This window comes from Pteropus alecto, unplaced genomic scaffold (assembly GCF_000325575.1).
Source record: "Pteropus alecto unplaced genomic scaffold, ASM32557v1 scaffold76, whole genome shotgun sequence".
NCBI classification, from domain to species: Eukaryota; Metazoa; Chordata; class Mammalia; order Chiroptera; family Pteropodidae; genus Pteropus; species Pteropus alecto.
This window is the reverse complement of record NW_006443138.1, coordinates 12237132-12259615: the sequence shown is the minus strand read 5'-3', so window position 1 is coordinate 12259615 and position 22484 is coordinate 12237132. Positions and strand designations below refer to the sequence as shown.

Genomic DNA, 22484 nt, shown 5'->3' with positions numbered 1-22484 from the left:
ACTGCAAAAGCTTGAACGTGGTAGGCAAGTAGCTTGAATAAAACTCCAAGTTCTAAAAATTTCATATAATTAGGAAACTACTGTTTCTTAGCATCAAACTGAATTCAAATTTTAAAAAGGTATATATATAAAAATAGAACAGTCTCTTTAATGGTGTCGGAGAAACTGGATAACCATATGCAAAAAAAAAAAAAAATGAAAGTGGACCACTACCTTACTCCATACACAAAAATTAAGCTAAAAGGAATTAAAGACTTGAACATAAGACCTGAAACCATTGGTCTTCGTGATGATTTTTTGAATCTGACAACAAAAGCAAAAGTAACAAAAGCAAAAATAATAATTGGAATTACATCAAACTAAAAAGCTTCTGCACAGCAAAGGAAACCATAACAAAATGAAAAGGCAACTCACTGAATGATGAAATATTAGCAAATCATACATCTGATTAGGGATTAATATTCAAAATATATAAAGAACTCTTACAACTCAATAGCGAAAAACGAAATAAACAAAAGAAAACAAAAAAACAATCCACTAAAAAATAGGCAGAAATTCTGAATAAATATTTTTCTGAAAACATACAAATTGTCATCAGGTACATGAAAAAATGCTGAAGATCTTTAATCATCAGAGAAATGCAAATCAAAACCACAATGAGGTATTACCTCACATCTTTTAGAATGACTATTATCAAAAAGACTAAAAATAATAAGTGTTAGTGAGGCAGTGGACAAAAGGGAACCCTTAAGCACTACTGGTAGGATTGTAAATTAGCGCAGCCACTATGGAAAACGTCATGGAGATTCCTCAAAAATTAAAAATAGAACTATTATATGACCCATATGACCCAGCAATTCCATTTATGGGCAATTACCAAAAGAAAATAAAAATACTAACTTGAGAAGATAAATGCGCCTCCATGGTCATTGCAGCATTATCTACACTAACCAAGATATAGAAACAACCTAAGTGTCCATTGATGGATGAATGGATAAAGAAAATGTAGTATGCATATACACATACAAACACTGGAATATTATTCAGCCATAAAAAAGAAGGGAATCTTGCCATTTGTAACAACATGGATGGACCTGAGGGCATTATGGTAAATAAAATAAGTCAGACCCAGAAAGGCAAATACCATATGATCTCACTTCTTTCTGGAATCTAAACAAACAAACAAACAAAAACCAAGCTCATAGATAGAGAACAGTTTGGTGGTTGTCGTAGGTAAGAGGTGGGGGGGTGGGTGGAGGTGAAATGGGTGAAAGCGGTCAAACAGTACAAATTTTCACTTATAAAATAAATAAGTAATGGGTATATAATATACAATATGGTGACTATGGTTAATAATACTGGGCTGCATCTCTGAAAGCTGCTAAAAGTGTAGATCTTAAAAGTTCTCATCACAGAAAAAATTATTTTTTTAACTATGTATGGTGACAAGTATTAACTAGACTTACTGCAGTGATCATTTTGCAATGTATACAAAAATGATTATGTTGTACACCTAAAATTAATATAGTGTTATATGTCAATTTTACCTTAAAAATATATAAAACTAGGCATGTTAGAATTTTTCTATCATTTGGGGGAAATAAATAATTCTCACTGAAAAGTAGCTGCCCTACCGTCTGGAAAATTTCTCTAAATATGAATTTCCATTAACTGTATTTTTAAAAATCTTATTTTGCTTATCTGGATAACATTCATTTTTTAATGAAAATTTGTAAATTGAGTGAAAGGTTAAAGAACAAATACTAAATGTTAGTAGGTCAATAAAATCCAAATTGTGCAATTAAGAAAAAAAGAATCACAAATTTAGAAACAATTAATGTAGTGAATTCTAAAGTTATGATAAACTAACCAGTGCTATGTCTGGTAGAAATCTAGAATTCAATAGGATTTTTAAGCTATTTTACATATTGCTAAGTAAAAGAAATATTTCTTGTTTAATATCCTATTGCCATACCTAAAGAAAACACTTCTCTTTGATATACTCACTAGAAAACTGCTGAGTCTGGTTTAGTAGGAAATTTATATGCCAAGGGAAAATATTAAATTCATAAATATGTACGTACTTGAATGGACTTTCAATAGATGTTGTTGTGACTTTAAAGTGCTTGTATCTTCTGGCATTCATTCTTTCATTTGTAGTAATACCTAAACATGATATCTAAGAGATAAGGGAAAGCAAACCATTAACTCTCTCAATATTTAATATAAAATAAGTTAATTCTCAAGAGGACCAAGACAGAGAGAAAAACGATGAAGCCTGTTTTTGGTTTTCCATTAGGAGATCATTAAGCTAGTTTACATGACATCATTTTGACTCCATGAAAATTAGCTAGTTAAATGGGGAAAATATTTAAAAACAGGTTACTTGGCATTGTACACACATGGAGAGATGGACACTGTGTACACAGACCACCTCTCCATCAGCCCCTTTAAGAATAAGCTTTTTAAAAAAGTCCTTAATTTAAAAAAAGACTTAAATAAATACTGGTATCTGTGGGTAATAAAACATTACTATTAAAATGAAAACAAAATTAGTGGCATCATCAATCTAAGCTCACAAATATACTCAATTGGATGTATCTGAATCAGGGAAAACAGAAATAAAGAGTTCTGTCAAGAGTGGTATCCAAAGTCAAAAGTTCGTAATATGAGAAGAAGGAGAAGAGGAGGAAGGAAAAAGAGACAGAAAGGAAAAGTAAATTAAAATTTTAATTCTTGAAAAGAGTGGTTAGAAAGAGAATACATTATCATCTTTTAAGCAAGAAGTGAATTTTTAAAGAGTTTCCAGTTAGCATAGTGAAGAATAAATAATGCATTTGTGAATACCTGGTACATCTGACACATGAGTAATACAGCCACCCACATGAAATGAAAAACACTGTTCAGAAACATCCAAAACATCCAAGGTGAACATGTGGCAATTTGAGTAATATATGTCCAAAATCCATCCTTGGTGTAAGTGGTCTCACAATGGAGTCCCCAGTCTAAAATGAAAACAGAAGTACTCATATTTACTCAAATATCATCCAAGCACCCTGTGTAGATATTTGTGGTAGGCATCACTTAAAAAACATGATCTAATAAGAGTCTAGCTTTAATTAATGGCTTTCAATGCAATTTTTTTATACTCTTAAATAATCTCCTTCTACATTAGTGAAAAACATATCAAAAACAGTGATAGAAAAAGCAGCAGCCAGTCTTAAAAAAAAAACTATACTGTAACAACATATAGTTTTTATTTGATGCGTATTACATACATATGTTTGAAGGCATAGTATCCTTTTTCATTAGGGGAATAACAGAGATTATTCTTAATATCTGTGGAAGTAGGAAGACCAGGAAATCATCCTTCTGAGACTTATTTTTAAGCTAGGATTTAATATATCTTTATGCTAAGTGCTACTAAGTCCTAAAAGCATAGTAACAAATACCTTCATTTAAATTATGACCTCAATACAATGAAAAAAAACCCCAAAACTCTAAAATACTAAACTCATATGACAAGTCAACGACAACTTATTCTTAAAAGAGTAATTCTAATATCTTTTAATATTCACTAATAGGCAATAATTATACCTGACTTTTCAAAATATTTCAAGTTCTGGGAAACTTAACTTCAACTATATTTTCCTACTTGGTAAGAAAGAGTAACTAGCACAATCATAAAATCTATAAACTACCAGAGTAAAGCAAGTCATGTGAAAGATGTTGGTGTATTTTACCCAGAAGTTTTTCAAACGCTACTAAGCCAACATGTTTTTCAGGGGACGCACATTATTAGAAGGTAGTTAACTGACAATTCTGTTGCCTACACTGTATGTTGAACTTGTTCCATAGTTCTATTATCTAATTTTTTCTGTATACTTCATTGCATTGAGATGCCCCAAACGATAATTTTGTTAAAACTTTTGTCATTATATTTTTTGTTAATATGGTAAACATGAATATGCAAACACTTATGTTTTAAGAAGAGAAAAAACTAATTGTACTCACAAGAAATACAACCATAAATCATCCAGCAGATCATAAAAAGCAAGAAGAATAGGTAGCCCATAAAGTACCTATGGTTGCCTGCACCTAAAGAACAACAAAGGAGCAGTTTTTTTCAGCTAGGAAAAAAAAACAACTGGAAATATTCTGTGGAGGGGTGGGTAGAGTAGGGGGGATTGCCGTGAAAGGTACAACAGAACTTAGACAATAATCACATACATTAGTATTTTAGAAAATGTTCTTCAAAAAAAATGTTTTAATAGTCTTAAAATAAGAATGCTTGTAATTACACACAAAAATGTGATGACTGCAATGATATTCATTCTGAAGGCAAGAGTCCCAATGAACCAAATTAAATAAGAATTCTGAGCTTTAATCCTACTGTGTGCTTTGTGATGTTTAAAATAACCCTATTTTAGCTTTACTTTTATAAACTTTATAATGCAACTTTCCAAAGGCTTCCCCCCAAGAAAGTCACACAATTTTTATAATGTTTCCCTGATGTTACCTCTTAAAATTCCCAGAGCCATCTCTCAGATCACTTAGTCTATCAGACTATACCATTCTTGAACAATGAGGTATGTAGAGTTCTTATCCGTCATTCCTCTCTGCCTCTGTACTAATATCCTTTCAAATATTTTTACCTTTTCTCTAGTATAACTAAAATTCAAAATTATTTAATATATGAGTCTTCTCAAAAAACTAAAAAACAATACTATCTGCCTCCTTATCGATTTCACTATTCTCCAGTGGAGCAAACAGAAAAGAGTAGGGACCAGAAAAAAATGATAGAGAAATTATATCAATATTTTCTAGACTGATTTTATAACTTTTTTCCCTCTCCTGCTCAACTGAGATGCTGTTTTGTCAACCAGATGATGAGGAGAATGGGAATATACAGTAGAGTACAAGAATGAACTTTCTACTATCTGCTTTAATACTGTACTTTATTAATTACCTAACTTAAATGAACAACATATTTAGAAATTACTAATAAAACTTACCTACACAGTTACCCACCCATGGGCAATGATGATCAAATTTCGCTATACAGCGGTTGCATACACCACAATGTTTGGACCTCACTGGTTTCCGTATCTGTTAATAGGCATGTTAAAAGATTATGAAAGGCACTATACCTAAGAAAGGAAAGCTGAACATTTATTTTCTCAAAATATACTTATGAAAAAATAAAACTATATTTTTTTGGAAAAATTTATATCAAGTTTTCCAAAGGGGGAAAAAACAAAAATCATTATTGTTTTGTTTAATAAAATTTCAACTGCAACAACAAAGAAGAAAAAGATAAAGCTACTCCAGAATATAAGCTCAAGAATGGAGTAGAATCATTAATTTGCAAAAATGATTAAGAATCAAAGACCAATTTGCTGTTTGAATGAATGGTACTATATTTAATTCATATCCCTCAAATTTCTGAATAATAAAAACATCATTCTTTAGGTTTGTAAATAAAAATTTATTATGATTAATGGTCATGATACTAGTTATTCTTTAAAAAAAATGAAAGTGTTTCTTAGTAAAAGGAAGGTCAAGTTAGAAGTGAATAAAAGCAGCTTTTAAAATTCAAAATCATTTAATATATGATTCTTCCCAGTTAACAAATCTAGCAAAAAACAATAAATATTCACATCCATTTCTCTTTTAGTGTCTCCTGTGGGCTCAGATTAAGGTACAGCATGTACCCTGCTGAAATGCATGACGATATCTAAGAAAGTACAACATGCTTAGGAAGTTTAGGTAGTCCCTATTCCTTGCAAAAAAAACTCCACAAAATACATTATTCACTTTTAAGTCAATAAAGAATACATGTTTATGATGTTTTAAGTATTGGGAAATGTTTAACTCTACATTACTTTAAATCAGCCAAGTGAAAACAAGAATCTATTAGTGATCTTCAAAGGACTGGTAGTCCCAATGCTGGATGTACAACAACAGAGTTATTAATCTAGGCCAGAAACAAAATATATAATATCCTTCACTGATGTTTCAACAAAAGCACTGCTATTTTTCTAATAGTATGCATAAGATTATACACTATTCTGAGGTACTTAGAAAAAGGGATAGGTGGACTATGTAGTTCTTACATGTACTAAAATGATCTGTGGACCAAAGAAAAGGGTAAGTTATTCTTCACCAAAGATATGAGACGAAATCTATTTAAGAGAAAGCAGTAGGGTATATCAAACAAATTCTACACCCACTTCCAACCTGCAGCTACATTTCCCCTTTGGGAATTCGCTTGTCAATGAATTCTAAACTAAAGACAGACACAAGGCTCCTGAATATAAGTCTCTTCAGTTCACTTACAGGGTAATTAATTTTTAAAAAATTCTGATCTACATGTGTATTCTTAGGGACTTGTCTATTTATCAAAGTGAAGGATACCCATATGACAAATACTTCTGTCCATTTGAATCATTTTATAATAGGATATGCTTTTTACTTTACAACATTAAATTATCTATCCAGAAGTACACAGCTTACAAGAATATAATATGTAATAAAACATTTATCCTATGATGACAAAAATAGCCTTGTTCTTACCTAAAATACTTAACTGTACTGAGTAACTCTATAACGAATTTGTTTGCCATGTGGCAAATACATCAGCAATGCATTCTTGACTACAGGATATAATACTTTTTTAAAGAATGCTTGGAAATACAAAAGAATCTAGTCAGCACCCTAAAGTTGCTACTAAAAGTAAAGCAGTAGATATTTTGAATATTCAAAATCATGACTGTTTGGTCAAAGAATGTTAAATGAAACAACTTAAAAAATGTAGCATTAGAGGTCAGTTTCAAAAAAAAACTCATTTCTTAACCGTAAACTATTTTATTATTCAAACATTAAGACATTAATTCAGTTGTAATTTATAACTTAAAGGTATAAAAAAGCATTTAGTTTCAGGTATGATTTGAAGATATTTCAATTTCCATGTAGAAAAACATGGTGTACCCGTTGTGGTGGTTTATACATTTTTCACAAGAACTAATTATAAAAATTAAGCAAGAAATAATTAAAACACTAAACAGTACTATTCTATAGAAATCTGATGTCTATAATAATAAAATAAAGTCAATATTACTATACCTGATTCCATAAGTAAACACTATTTAATTTCATATATATCTTAAATCTTTGACCTGGTTGAAGATGACAACTTTTAATATCAATGATAAAATAGTGCTCAAAGTTGCATAAACATTCTAATATAGACAGACTGAAACAGTTTGGAGGCCATGTTACCTGAAAAGTTATCTAATGAATTTTCCCACTATGACCCTGAAATATAAGAATTTTCTTAAAATGTAAATAGAAAAAACTATAGTATTAAGAAATCACACTAAACCTTAAAATAAGGCTTTACTACTTAGTTTTTTATTCTTGAATTACATTTTAAGAGAGAAACAAAGAATGAATACGAATGAACGGCATCTTCTGAATCAGAAATGGAGTGAAGTTCTACCATCAGAGGGAAAAAGCACACTGAGGAAACATTGTTTTACCGTTTTTCCTCTTGTACCATGGTCTATTACCATTTTTCTTGGCAGGTATGAGATGTGCTCAACCAAAAAGCAGAAGAAACTGTTCTCCTTATTCCTCACACCCTCTATGCTATGCCACTGCTAGGGGAAGGAGAGGGAAAAATAAAGAAAAAAATACTACCAAACAGGTACTGCAGAATATACTGAGGTCCAGACTTCCTGTCTCTGCAAGTTCAACTATTGTCTGTGAATTAAAAAAATATATTTTATTCAAAACTGAACAATGTTCACCAACTATTGTGCCATCAATATCAATCAATAAACATGATGTTCATCTTTAATTAACCAATGTTTTAGTTCAAATAAAATCTTTTGTTCATTTACTTCTAATTCACTACAGTATGAATATAGGAATTTTATTTCTTAATATGAAAAGGAAACCCTAAACTTAGTTATGAGAATATTCCTCTGAGAATAAAACTAAGTTAGCTACTGTAAAAACTGGTCTGATTAGATTTTGATGATTAAGACATGAAAATAAACCTAAATCCAAAAAGAACTGGATTTTCAGCACTGGATTATGACTAAGGAAACCTGGAAAACCAATTAGCAGTAATGTCTGAAGAATACTAATGTAAGAGTACAATCTCTATGTAGCGTAGAAAAAGGGGGATTAGACCATAAGAACATGACAGTATTTTAGTTTATTGTAGACAGAAATAATTCATCAGGACTTGTTTTGTGTACAGAAACTAGATAAAATAGCTCTTAAAATAATCCTGCCTCTATTCCAAGTCTCTACTTACTTAACATCTTTAAATAATAAATTGAGTTTCCTAAGTACCTGCACCATAGGTGAGAGGTGCCCTAGATTATATACAAATATATATACATACACATACATACATATGTATATATATATATATATACACACACACATACACACACAAATATTTCAGTTTTTGGAGTGATATATTAGCACTGTTGACCAATTTATTGGCCTTCCAGTTTACAGTCACTCAATATTTACTGAGTAGATATTATTTGCTGAGGGTTTACAGAAATGTTTAAAATATTGTATTTACACCTCAAGGCTATTACATAGCCTTATAAGAGAAATATGAAATTATAAAATGTCATGAAAGTATAAGGACAGGTATCACAAGAGCACCAAGTGCGAGCATCAACTATACATAACCTCATTTTGGTCTGAAATTTCTTTAAATTCTAAAAGACAGTCTTCCTTTGTACTCTAATATCTGCTATAAATACTAATAATTTGGCAGTGAAACACATGTGACTAGTTAAATTATATCTTGCTACCTTTTTCTTTTGTTCTTCTGTAGCTTTAATTATCCCTGGATCTGATTTCCAAGATTTCCCAAAATTGTAGAAAAGTGCAACACTATTGGCAAGGAATGGAAGATGGATAAATAAAAAGTTGAGATGTGCTTAAAGTTAAGGAATCTAAAGAAGTAATGATAAATGAGTTACTCTTATAGGTAAACTTATAATTCATAAAATTTTACTACAAAAAATGCCAATCAAAAAATACAACTTGGTTTATTTATTACATCAAAATAGTTTACATCTACTATACAAGCTGGTTTATCTATTACATTGAAATGGATTACATCTACTACACAGGCTGGTTTATTTATTACATCAAAATAAATTACATCTACTATACAAGCTGGTTTATCTATTACATCAAAATAGATACATTTTTCCATTATGTTCAAAACTAAATGTAAAAAGTAAAACTGATTTTTTTATAAACTTTTTAAATCATGTAGGCTTATCAGACACTTTTTAAGTCAGTGAATACATTAAAAATTCATTGAATACATCATTTTAAAATGGTCATTATTTCTTGACAAAAATGAAGAGATTTCTCATGTTCAACATAATTAACATATTACTTCATTTATATGCATTAAAATCTTTATATATCTACCAAACACTTAAGATATAATATTCATATATGTAAAAGACTGCTTTTAAATTCTCTATTGCCTTTTTGAACACATTCAAGTTGATCTTAATTTTAGAAAAAATATTTATAAAGTTACTTAAAACAAAGTTTCTATGTTCACATTTTTCTAACAAAAATATATCAAATGTACTAGGTATTTATAAATGTAAGTGAAGAATCAAAGACTTTTAATTTAAAAACACTAAGAAAAATAATGTTGCTAACGCAATACATTTGAGACACCAAAATGTCTGGAATAGCCAGCTTTCATTTTCATGATTTTATGTAGGTACAGTATCATACAATAATTTTGTAAGATTTTTGGGCATTATCACATATACACACTATTTACATTTCTTATGAAATACAAAAAAAGAACAGTGTTTTGAATAAAATGATCCTGTTTGGTAAATATCAAAACACTAAATAATCACTTAAAATACAGGAGAAAAAAGGAAGAAGAAAATGAGTAATTATCATCACCTGTCATATACAAAAGTGGTATCTCATTCTCTAGACCCTGGTATCTCCCACCTTTCGCCATCCTTATTTCAGAAAATGCACTGGCATAGACAGCGGAGAGTAATAAACAGAACATCAAATTTTCAGTTGTTCCAAAAGCTAAAAATTTGAGAATAAAGCAGGGTAAATGTGCAAAGAATGCTAAACCCAGGCAATTTTCAGGGGCACTACCTTTACTTACTGTATCAGTTTCAAAAAGGTGCTAACATGTAAATAAGTAGGTCAAGTTATCATAGCCTGGATGAAGTTTGCAGGAGACTAACTACGAACTCAATAAATAACTACAGATTTCAAAGGGATATTATCAAGAAGAACTTAAAATTTCTTTGCTTGTTCTTTAAAAGAGATTAGATATCTTCAAATAATAGTTTGAATTTAGCTTTACCAACAGGTCAAACTAGCTACTTTTTAAAATTTAACTGTAACAGACGCTCTATAAATGGCATAGCTGTTTTTTGTAAAGGCTTAAAACAACCTTTATTCCTGAAGAAAATTAGAAAATGCTAAGAAGTATAAAGACAAAGCAATAATTCCACAACTCAGAGATAACTTCCTTTATTTTTGGCACTGTGCATTTTTTATCACACTGGGATCATAGCATATTTATTAACCTTAATAAAATAATGGTCATTAATCAACAACTATGTGGCATTTAAGCTGTTTGAGAACTCTATGATAAATCCTGCTATCCCTACTTTACAGATGACAAAACTGAGGCAGAGGTTAAGTAGTCCAAGGTTACAGAGTAGATTAGAGTAGAGCAGGTATTAAAATCCAGCTTTTTATTATCTATGCTATATTGCCTCCCCAAAGTACTAAGAAGACTGTCTTAGGTTATTAAATATTACAGAAAAATATCTTTGTGTATGTACATTTTTAAGGAGAAATATATATTTTATATTGTCAGATTATTTCCAGAAAAACCAACCAAATTTATAACACCACTAGCAACAGGTTTATATTGCTTGATTACTACATTTGCATTAGCACTGAGTAAAGAAAAAAATGTTGCCATTTTAGAGGCAAAAGTGTTATTTTATGGTCTTAATTTGCATGTGCTTTCATGTTTAAACAGTTCTCCAATTAGAGATAAAACAAATATTTGTCATCAATGTTTTCATTTAAATATTTACAAAATCTTTTTTTACATTTAATTCTTTAATCTGCTGGGATGTTATTCTGACGCCTACTGTGAAATGCGGCTCTAATTTACCATAATACCCAACAAAATGAACCCAAAACAGTAAATCAAACCTACCAACTGGCCCTCAAAACACCAGAACTTTAGAAAGGGGACAAGCCACACCACATCATACTCTTCAGACTGGAGTTCAAGGAAAGAAGATTCTAGTGAGACAGGATGCCTGGGGAGTTCCTAATACCACTATCAGTTGTTATTAAGTAGCATGAAAAATGTAGACGGGAAGACAAACTCAGAATCCCACTCTAGGCCACATGCCTGCGAATTCATATGTCTAGCCCTAACCTCTATTGTGAGTATACCTGGAGTTAAGGTTTTTAGGAGATAATTAAGGGTTAAAAGAGGTTATCAAGGTGGGACCCTAATGTGACAGAACTGTGGCCTTCTAAAAAGAAGATCTCTCATGCTCTCTTAGGGAGAAGGTGGCCATCTGTAAACCAGGAATATCACTTGCGACTGAGTGAGGAAAGGGTGTGTGAGAGCAATGACTTCTCTAATAAGAGAAAAGGAAGATACCAGCTCCTCCCTTCACATTATTCATTATAAACAGTAGGTCAAATATATATAAGAACTTAAAGAATATCTTCAAATGACTTCACAGAAACTTTGCACATGTGCTCAAAAAAGATATAAGAATATTTATAGCAATATTGTTGAAATTCATAGAAAGTGATGACTGGATACCAGAAGACAGGTATTAAAAAAGTTAGAGGATATGAGAAGGAAATTAGGAAAGATACAGAAAATTGAAGAAGTCTTAATAAACTCTAGAAAAAAATGCTTGAGGAAAATGCAGAGAAATGTAAAAATGAGCATTTTGCACTCTTTTTATATATGTAATCAACCCACACTCTAGAAGTTCTTCATATCTATCTTTAGTTTAAAATTTTAAACTGACTGAAAAATTTATTTTTAGACAAAAATTTCTAATAACCTATGTCAATACTTCAATAGTGGTACCAACCACAGCTGACTGAACTGGTTATGACAGTGAATTTTAGAGCTGATTATTATAAAAGAAGCATGGACAATGAACAAAATTTTCCAATAAATAAAAGGACAAGACGCAAGATAAAATCACTCAAAAATTTAACACCCAGAGATAACCACTGCTAAAACTACATAAACTCGCCTTGAGTTCTCAAACTCTGTGCATTTAAAATTAGAATTACTCTGTAAATTTAGTGTTTTTTCACTTATTATATCCTAAGTATTAGCCCATATCACTGTGTGTTAGAAAAGTATTTTAATGGCTATTTTATTCCATACCATATATAGTGTAACTTAAGAAATTATGCCTGTATTCAGTTTGAATATTTAGGTTGTTTCCATTTTTCCCTATTATAATAGTACTATGATAAATGTAGTAGTAAATAAATATCTGATCTTATGAATGATTAAGAGATCAAAGGGTATTTTTAAAGCTCTTTCTAGAGGTTGCGAAATTGCTTTACAGGAAACTTTAGGAACTTAAAATTATGTTCAGAGTATAGTTTAAAGATGTTGGAAGAGAACTGTATCAGGTCAAAAGGGTGGTTCTACACCAGACTCTTGATAATCACCTACCTTTGTGAATTTGAGCAAGACACACAACTTCTCTGAACCTCAATTTTCCACTGGTTAGAAAATAGCGTTATAATTTGTATAGTTTATTTTTTTAATCTCAAAGAATTGTTCTAAGAACCAAGTAAAATACCTCAAAGAGCTATAAACCAAAAAGCACTGAATAAATATAAGGTGTTTAATGGGGTGATAATTATTTAATAGTAAAAAAGAATAAGAACTTATTAAAACAAATAGATTATATCAACATAAAATGCATCTCCACAAAAACACTTAAGTTGGGTATCATATTATGAAAAACATAACATTGATCCTCACTAAAAATTTATTTATAATCCCCAAATCAATACTCACAGTGTTTCTGCAGTAATTTATAGATATGCACACAAAGTGGAAAGTAATATGAGTCACCCTCAGCACACATTTATAGCCAAGTTGAACAAGGCAATAATCTCTTGTCTTCATACACTAAACAACTGCCTTTTTTTATAGTCTATCTAGGGCTATATTTTTCACATTTTTGTGCTTTTTGTTGGGTGATTTTGCCTTTTTAAATGACCTCCAAGTATAGTGCTGAAGTACTATGTAATGTTCCTAAGTGACAGAAAGCTATAATGTGCCTTACAGAGAAAATACATGTGTTAGATATGCTTTGTTAGATATTCAAGGAAGGGTTACAGTGCTGTTGGCTATGAGTTCAATGTTGATGAATCAACAATATTAAATTTGGTTTTTAAACCGAAACATGTAAAACAGGGAGGGTTATGTACTGATTGGCTGACAAAAATGTTGTGACCAGAGGCTTACAGGAATCTAAACTAATCTTTTTCTCCTAGGAACAATGGGTATTTGCAGCAACTTTACAGTGCATAACTACCATAAATAATGAAAACTGACTGTAATTCTATTTTTCAAAACTAGTCTAATCAGTTTCAATTACATATGTAGTGATTAGTTGCATGAAGAAAGTGGCAGAAGCAACAGCAAGGAGACTGAGGTCAGCAAGAGGCTGTCCCTGACAGTTGCTGCTATTTTATCTCTGTATCTTAATCATTACCTTATACTTTTCCTGACTAACATCCTTTGTGTATCCATTATAAATTAATCTTGACTCTTTACTGTTGCCTTCCTACAAGCTTCTTGAGCTTCTCTCTCTGACCTCAAAAATTTAATGCTGAAAAACAAAAAAAATGTAGCTCTAAAATCACACAGGACCTAGAGATATGGTTCTTTATATTATAGAGAAGTATAAAAGTTTTTTTCATAACCACAATTTAAAGTTATTTGTGATTTCATTCCACATTGCATGAGTATCATATGCACATATACAAACATTCAATATGTAAATGCACATTTAAAGCCCATTGGGACATAAACTTAGATTTAAAAAGTCATATATAAATAATAACAGGTACTTATTTAGCATTTTTTACATGTCAGGTATGCCCTAAACTATATTAATCTTTTCAAGAATTCTCAGAGACAGTTTTATGATCATCCCTCCTTTACAGACAAGTATAAAACTTAGTATTCTCGTACTACAATTTTTATTTAAAATTAAATTAACGTGCAATTTATTCAGTGTTATTTTAAAAAGGAACTGTATCCCAATCTATTTTAAAGGCAGAATTATTCAAACAGGACAGTTAAATAGACTTGATTGTTCTGGCGTTCCCTTCAAAATCTGCCTCTCACATTCTCGACTCCCCAGCTTTGAAAACTTGCATAGCTATTTTTTCCCCTATATCCAAATAAAGAAAAGAAAAAAATTCAAATTACGCTACTTAAAACTGCCTGGCATAAAGTTTTCATTATTTGATAATTTACTAAATTTCCTACTTTTCTCCAATTACATGTATAACAGATTAAGAGTTCAGCAAGTCTAAAAGTATTTTGAGATGGGAACTAATTTTTTCTCTTGCACATAAAATTCACTGTCCAATTTAGGAAATAAAGCTAGAAAATATGTCTGGAATACTAAAGTCATTTCAGAGGTCAGTGCTCTTTTATAAATTTAAAATAGTTGAGGTAATGAAAACAAGCAAATCTGTTTTACTCATACTAAAATATCCCAATAAGACAATTATAATGCTTAAAACATACATGAAGAACAATTTTTAAGTCAAAGTATGATACAAAGCTAGATGGGCTAGTGAAAACTATGACAAGAAAAAATTTCAATAGATACTTAAACTAAGGAAGTATTTAAAAAGTACTATACTTTTCTGAAAGTAATCATATAATACTATGAAAATATAAGAATTACAAGTGTAGCTATAATTGTGCCTTATTCTCAAAAATCAAATAAGCATGTTTTGTTTTTCAACTAAAATACAAGACAAATTAACAAAAAGAATACATCATTATGTCATGCAAGACTGTGAAGTGAAACCAAATATTAATGAGAATCATTCAAAATCATTCAAGGTACAAGTCACAGAAAACTGCACTCATTTAAAATATATCTTATAATCTTTTGAAAATGACTTATTAACATTTATGAAACATTTGCCTTTATTATAATAAATCAGACTATCTTAACAACTTTTTCTTTGTAAAAATCTCAAAGGTTGACATTGGCCTTCTCTGATATACACACATGTACACATACATTTACAATTTAAAATTTTATTACTTTTTAAAAGTACACTACATTGAAATTATCTGCTGAAGATACAGCATTATATGCGTTTTATGAAGCAAAAAAGAAAATTAAACTGTTATCTACAACGGCAAAATAATAACTTGTAAAATTAAAAGAATATTTAGATAAAATAGTTTGATACTAAAACATAAAAATCATAGTTTAGAAGGAAGGTTTAGAATATGTGTTATAGAATCAGACAAATATGTTGAGCTCAGCTTTACCAACAGACTAGCTGTGTGGCCTCAGGCGAGTATAAAAGTCAAATCTATTTAAGCCTAAATTTTGTCATCTATAAAATGGAAGCAACAATATTAACATATATGATGTGTATTAAATGAGAACAGTTTTTAAGAAAATGCCCTTTAAACACTAAATAAATGGTAGCTATTATTATTGATGTTATTAAAAGCAGCTTTCAAAAGCAATCTATTCAATAGGAAACAAGTTAAAAACAATATTTTCTAGAAATACTGTTCTACTATAGCTAATGAGTTTAGTCCTAATGTTAAATTATTAAATATTTGTTTAAATAACAAAAATTGCATTAGATATGACCTTTATAACCAAAGGATATCATTCCAAAACCAGAAGAACCATGTGACATACATCCAGAATTTGGTTGCCAAATATATTCCAAGGGGCAATGCACTATGCATTGAATGATCAAAAAAGGATCTGTAAAACACAAATTTTATAAAACCTGAGCTCTATATTTCATTGTAAAAATGAGGATTTACTTATTTAAATGAAAATTACATGTTTTGCATAGTAAACTCTGGTTTAATCAAAACCCAGAAGTCCAGGATGCTTAAAAACCAAGACTGTTTTTATAAATGAGTTCTCAGGTGATTGGCTGATTCAAGATTTTGAAGCTCCTTTTAATTCACCAAGAGTTAAAATTATATTCCATTTACTTTTCATTTTCAAAATTTCAGTGTACTATGCTCTTATATCAAAAACTCATCTTTAATATAAATAGTAACTCTATCATTCAGCATATTATTCACTGAAAATGTTATAGTTTTGACAAATAAGTACAAAGCAACCCTCATGTTTTTGTATTTCATCATTACTTCTCCTTACCGACATACTCCTGGTTAAGCTCTCGGCACATCTTTTCAAGTAGAATGAACTGCTAATTTAGTGGAATTGAAGGTCATTATTTACAGTATTTAGAATTCAGGAAAAATAAATATTAATAAAGTTTATCAAACATAAGCAGGATCAACCATCCATGTAGGCTAAATAGAAAGTCTTGGTGAATTCCTATTTAAAATAGCCCTTGATGCTCCTAGAAACTCTAAAATAGATTAATTACCTAGAATTAAGCCCCTTCCAGAGAGTTAACACATTAGTGTATTACTAGACATTCTCATCTCTGTGTGAATTATTTTCAGAACTCTTTTTTGGAAATTCAGGTGAAGACAAAGTACTAAAGGAATGGAAGTTAGATGGGAAGTTCTGGATCACAGGCACCCGCCTAGGTTTGCTGGACGGGCAACCTTAGGGCAATGGGATCTAAGGACAAAAGAAAAAGGAATGATCACAATGTTTAAAGGAAAAAGAGAAAGGAGAAAAAAAAAAAAAACTGAGCCTACTTCATATGCTTAGACTCTACCTTACTACTAAAATGAAACCTCTTTTCTTATACACTGTCTATGACCAAAGAAAATATAATTTCTATGGAAAGTTAATCTCAAGCATTATAATTACCTACAAATAAACAATGTGTATGTTACATTGACAGTTCAACAAACTCAAGTTCATTTTTACTGAAATGTTTTAAAACTATATTTTAGCCTTTCAAAACAGATGCTAGGCTGTCATTGAAAGTACCTTTAGACTCGGTTTAACAATGTTAAAATTTTAAAATATTTCATATATAAATTTGCCAAAATTCTTTAACATTAAATTAAGATATGAAGCATGTTACAAAAAAGCAGTATTCTAAACAGACAAAACATTCTTTTATATAGCTGGATCCAAATTATATTCTTTCATATAGTTAAAAATATATTTTAAAATAATATACTTACTTTGAAAGAAATTGTACTGTAGCCCAAACACCACCATACATTAGCCCTTTAATGAGCCAAGAATCAATATTTAGGTCTGCTATAAACCCAACCAGCCAAATAACTAGGAAAGGAGTTCCTAGCATTACTTTTTGCCGAAATTCCTGTACAGAATAAAAAACAATTAGAAAGTTTTGCATGTTTCAAGTAATTTCAACGTGAATCATTTTTAAGTTACCTTTGTGAAAACATGCAACAGAGGGTGAAATTCATTCAAATATGCTCTCTATATGCAGGTACTATTCAAGATGCTGGCCTCTGTCTTTTGGAGACAGGTAATAAATACATAATTTAAAAGTACTTGGTTAAAATTGTGGAAAATGAAAATAGAAGTTATAGGAGTGAGTCTAGACGTTCAGATGTAGGAGAGAGCAGTACCACTTGCTAACATGTGGACATGCTAGAAAACAGTTTATGATGAATAACCTCCCATTTTACCAGGGGCACTGATAACTAGAGACTGATGGTCTAAGAACTAAGGAAACTGAGGATGCTTAGCCTCAAGAAGACATTTTGAATGATACATATAAAACAGTATATCAAAACCTTAAAATGAGATAGAAAATAAAATCAAATAACCTATTGGGCACCAGAGTCCATAGAATTGAGATTATGTACCATTGAACACCTATCAAAGCAGAGTGCTTAATACTCCAGAGGTAGTTCTATTTCATTTTTATACTGGTCTGGTTATTAGAAAGTCCACAATTCTAAGTATAAAAACCTATTTCCTGTTAACATGTATCACAACTGTATTTTCAGAGCAACACAAAGTTAAGTCTTTGCCTCTTCCACATAACAGCCCTTCACAAACTTATACTCAGCTATCAAGTTTTTCAAATTATGTCAGGTAACAAAACTATATGATATTCCAGCTGTGTTCTAATGAAGCTTAGAGTATAAATAAACATTACTTTCCTCATAGAATGTTTACTTGTCTGAAGGCTAAGATTATATTATACTTTTTTTAGCATCCCTTTCATACTGTTGGCTTTTAGTGAAATACTTATTCATATAAATGGCCATGTCTTTCCCAATTCAACCACTATAATTCATTTTCTGAACTAAATATGTAATTTTAACTTAGACTAATAATTAAACATATCAACTTCAGAGTTTAATTTTATGCTGTAATAAAATAACTAATCCTTCTAATTTGTTTTTTTCACCCCTAATTTGAGAAGTATAAAATTCTTTCAAATTTACCTCAAGGTATTAGAGAAGATTTATAACTAGGAAGAAAGAGTGTTTTTTTTTGTAGGTAAGAGTAGGTATTGGTAGGAGAGAAGGAGGACACATATCATCTAAAAAAGTATATTCTAAAATTATCTGTAATTTGGCTTTTTTTTAGTTAAGATACTTGTTTTCCCTCAGCAAAACCACATTTTTTCATTATTAAAAATTAAGATACAATTTACATATAATAAAATTCGCCCTTTTTCGTGTACGATTTTGAGTTTTGATTAACATACACAGTTGTATAACTAGAACAAAAATAAGACAGAACAGTTCTATCAAGCTCCAAAATACCCTGTGTCTCCAGTCCCAGCCCCTGGCAAACATTAATATGACTCTAACTCTGTCCCTCTACTTTTTTTTTTTTTTGCAGAAATGTCATATAAATGGAATCATACTAAATGCGCTCTTTTAAGTCTGGCTTCTTTCATTTAAAGAAAGCATTTCACATTCATCCATGGTATTGTGTTTATTACTTTTTTAATGCTGAGTAGTAGTCCATTACAGGATGTATCAGTTTTTTTAAAAATTCTCCACCTAAGGGATTAGGGTTGTTTTCAGTTTTTGATGATTGTGAATATAGCCACTATAAACATTCACATACAGGTTTTTGTGTAACATAAGTTCATTTCACTTAGATAAATACCTATGCATAGGGTTTCTAGATTTCTTTTCATACTGTCATTTAATATACATATTATAATATTATCAAGGGGTAATGGTGATACACTGCTTTGGTAGATATGAGAAATCTATTTTATCTTATATTTTATTATGAAATGTTCAAATATATAGAACATTTGAAAGAATTTTATACTAAATACCCGTATATCCACCATCTAGCTTCTATAATTTCTATAACCTATTTTTTAATGCAACGTTTTATTTTGAAAAAACTGCAGATTCACACGCAGTTGTAAATAACAAAGACAAATCCCAAGTACCCTTTAATCGGGTTCTTCCAATGACTAACATCTTGCAAAACAATAGTACAATACCACTACCAAGATACCGACATCGATACAGCTAAGATATAGAATATTTCCATTGCTACGAAGACTCCCCATGTTGTCCCTTTATAGTAAATTTCCTCCTACCCTACCTGAACCCCATATTAACCTCTAGCAACCACTAATCTGTTCTACATTTTTATAATTCTGTCACTTCAAGAATTTTATATAAATGGAATTATACAGTATACAACCTAATAAGATTGAATTTTTCACTCAACATAATTCTCTGGAGATTCATCCAGGTTATTATATATACAATTACTTCATTTCATTTTATTTCTGAGGAATATTCCAAAGTATGAATGTACCACGCAGTTTGTTTAACCATACACCCACTGAAGGACTTTGGGGTTATTTCCAGTTTGGGGCTCTTATGAATAAAATAAACATTCACATACAGGTTTTGTTAACATGTTTTCGCTTCTCTGGTATAAGTGCCTTAGAGTGAATTTTCTGGGTTGTATGGTAATTGCATGTTAAGTTCCTTTTTTGTTTTTGTTTTTTTAAAACTGCCAAACTATTCTCTAGGATGCTGTATTGGTTTATAGTCCTACCAGGAATGTAAGAGGGATCCATCCATCTCTCTGCATCCTCACCAGCATTGGGTGTTTTCAAAACTTTTTATTTTAGTTATTCTGATAGATGTATAAAAGTATGTCACTGGTTTTAATTTGCATTTCCCCAATGACAAATGACATTGAACATCTTTTTATATACTTATCTGCCATTTTTATATCTTCTTTGGTAAAATATTTTCTTCATGTCTTTAGCCTATTTTCTAATTGGATTGTTTGATTTTACTTTTGAGTTTTGAAAGTTCTTTATATATTTTGAAAATCTTTATTGGATATATGGAAAATCCTCCTCTCAGTCTATACACTGTTTTTTCATCCTAGTAACAGGGTCTTTGATAGAACTAAAGTTTTTAATTTTGATAAAGTCCAATTGATGAATTTTACTTTATGGATCACGCTTTTTGTGTCAAGTCTAACTCTTTGCCTAGCCCTAGATTCTGATAATTTTCTGGGGTTTTTTCCCTAAAACTTTTATAGTTTTACATTTTACATTTAAGTATGTGAACCATTTTGAGTTTTTTTAATATGCTGTGAGATTTAAGTAGAGGCTTATTTTATTTCTTTGCTTATGCATGTCCAAATGCTTCAGCATCATTTGTTGAAAAGGCTATCTTTCTTCAACTGAACTGCTTTTGCAGTTCTGACAAGTCAGTGGATATATTTCTGTAGTTCTATTTTTGGGCTATCTAGTCTTTTCCACTGATCTGTGAGTTTATTTCTCTAGCAATACCACAGTCCTGACTATTAAAGTTATACAGCAGGTCTTAAAATTGTGTAATTTTTCTTTTTCAAAACTGTTTTAGCTATTCTAAATCTATTGCCTTTCCATAAAAAAAACTTTTATAATTTTGATTACATAAACAAAAATTTGCTGGAATTATTTAATTGAAAAATCTATGTATCAATTTTGGGACAATGACATTGCTATGAACAATTCATGAACACAGTATGTCTCTCCATTTATTTAGAACATCTTTCATTTCTTTCACTGATATTTAAAAATTTTCAGTATACAAATACTTTATACATTTGGTTAGATTTACAACTAAGTATTTAAAATTTTTTTAAGGTTGTTAATCAATTGACTTTATTTATTTATTTTTAACATTTTACTTTTTCCTCCCTCCTCCCTGGTAACCACTAGTCCATTCTCCATGTCCATGAGTCTCTGTTTGTCCTGTTCATTTGTTGCTTTTAGGTTTATATTCCACATATAAGTGATACCATGTGATTTTCAACCTTTTTCTACCTGGCTTATTTTGCTTAGTATGATTATTTCAAGGTGTATCCATGTTGTTGCAAATGGCAGTATTTCATCTCTTCTTATGGCTAAGTAATATTCCGTTGTATATATGTACCACAGCTTCCTTAGCCAATCATCTATATCAGAACATTTCGGTTGCTTCTATGTTCTGGCCACTGTGAATAATGCTACTATGAACATCTGTGTGCCAATATCTTTTTGGATATGGGTTTTCAAGTCTTTGGGGTAAATACTCAGTAGAGGCATTGCTGGATAATATGGTAGATCAATTCTTAGTGTTTTGAGGAACCTCCATACTGTTTTCCATAGTGGCTGTACCAATTTGCAGTCTCACCTGCAGTGTATGAGAGTTCCCATTTCTCCATATTCTCTCCAACATTTGTTATTACCTGTCCTGTGGATTACAGCCATTCTAACAGGTGTGAGATGGGATCTCATTGTGGTTTTGATTTGCATTTCCCTAATAACTAGCGATGTTGAGCATCTTTTCATATATTTATTGGCCATTTGTATGTCCTCTAGGGAGAAGTATCTGTTCAGGTCCTCTTCTTATTTTTTGACTGGATCTTTTTGTTGTTATTGAGTTGTATGAGTTCTTTGTATATTTTAAATATTAAGTACTTATCTGAGGTGTTGCTTGCAAATATATTTTCCCATTCGGATAATTGTCTCTTTACCTTGTTGATGGTTTCTTTTGATGAGCAGAAGCTTTTTAGTTTGATGTAGTCCCATTCGTTTATTTTCAATTTTACTTCCCTTGCCTTTGAGGTCAAATTCATAGACTCCTCTTTAAGTCCAAGGTTCTATGAGTTTAGTTCCTATGTTTTCTTCTATGCAATTTACTGTTTCAGGTCTTATATTCAGGTCCTTAATCCATTTCAAGCTAATTTTGG

General features: G+C 30.6%; 1 protein-coding gene across 2 annotated transcripts in view; it reads right to left on the bottom strand.

The window, feature by feature from the left end:
• The window catches only part of ZDHHC17 (zinc finger DHHC-type containing 17), a 79796-nt gene that overhangs the window by 3450 nt on the left and 53862 nt on the right, over positions 1 to 22484 (bottom strand). For both annotated transcript variants that reach the window (XM_006923775.3, XM_015598516.2), the window contains exons 9-16: positions 17465 to 17607; positions 16003 to 16103; positions 8844 to 8968; positions 7702 to 7764; positions 5016 to 5109; positions 4015 to 4098; positions 2848 to 3005; positions 2085 to 2179 (exon numbers count right to left, since the gene is read on the bottom strand). In XM_006923775.3, the coding sequence (XP_006923837.1) occupies positions 2085 to 2179; positions 2848 to 3005; positions 4015 to 4098; positions 5016 to 5109; positions 7702 to 7764; positions 8844 to 8968; positions 16003 to 16103; positions 17465 to 17607 (863 nt within the window). The remainder of the gene's footprint in view (positions 1 to 2084; positions 2180 to 2847; positions 3006 to 4014; positions 4099 to 5015; positions 5110 to 7701; positions 7765 to 8843; positions 8969 to 16002; positions 16104 to 17464; positions 17608 to 22484) is intronic.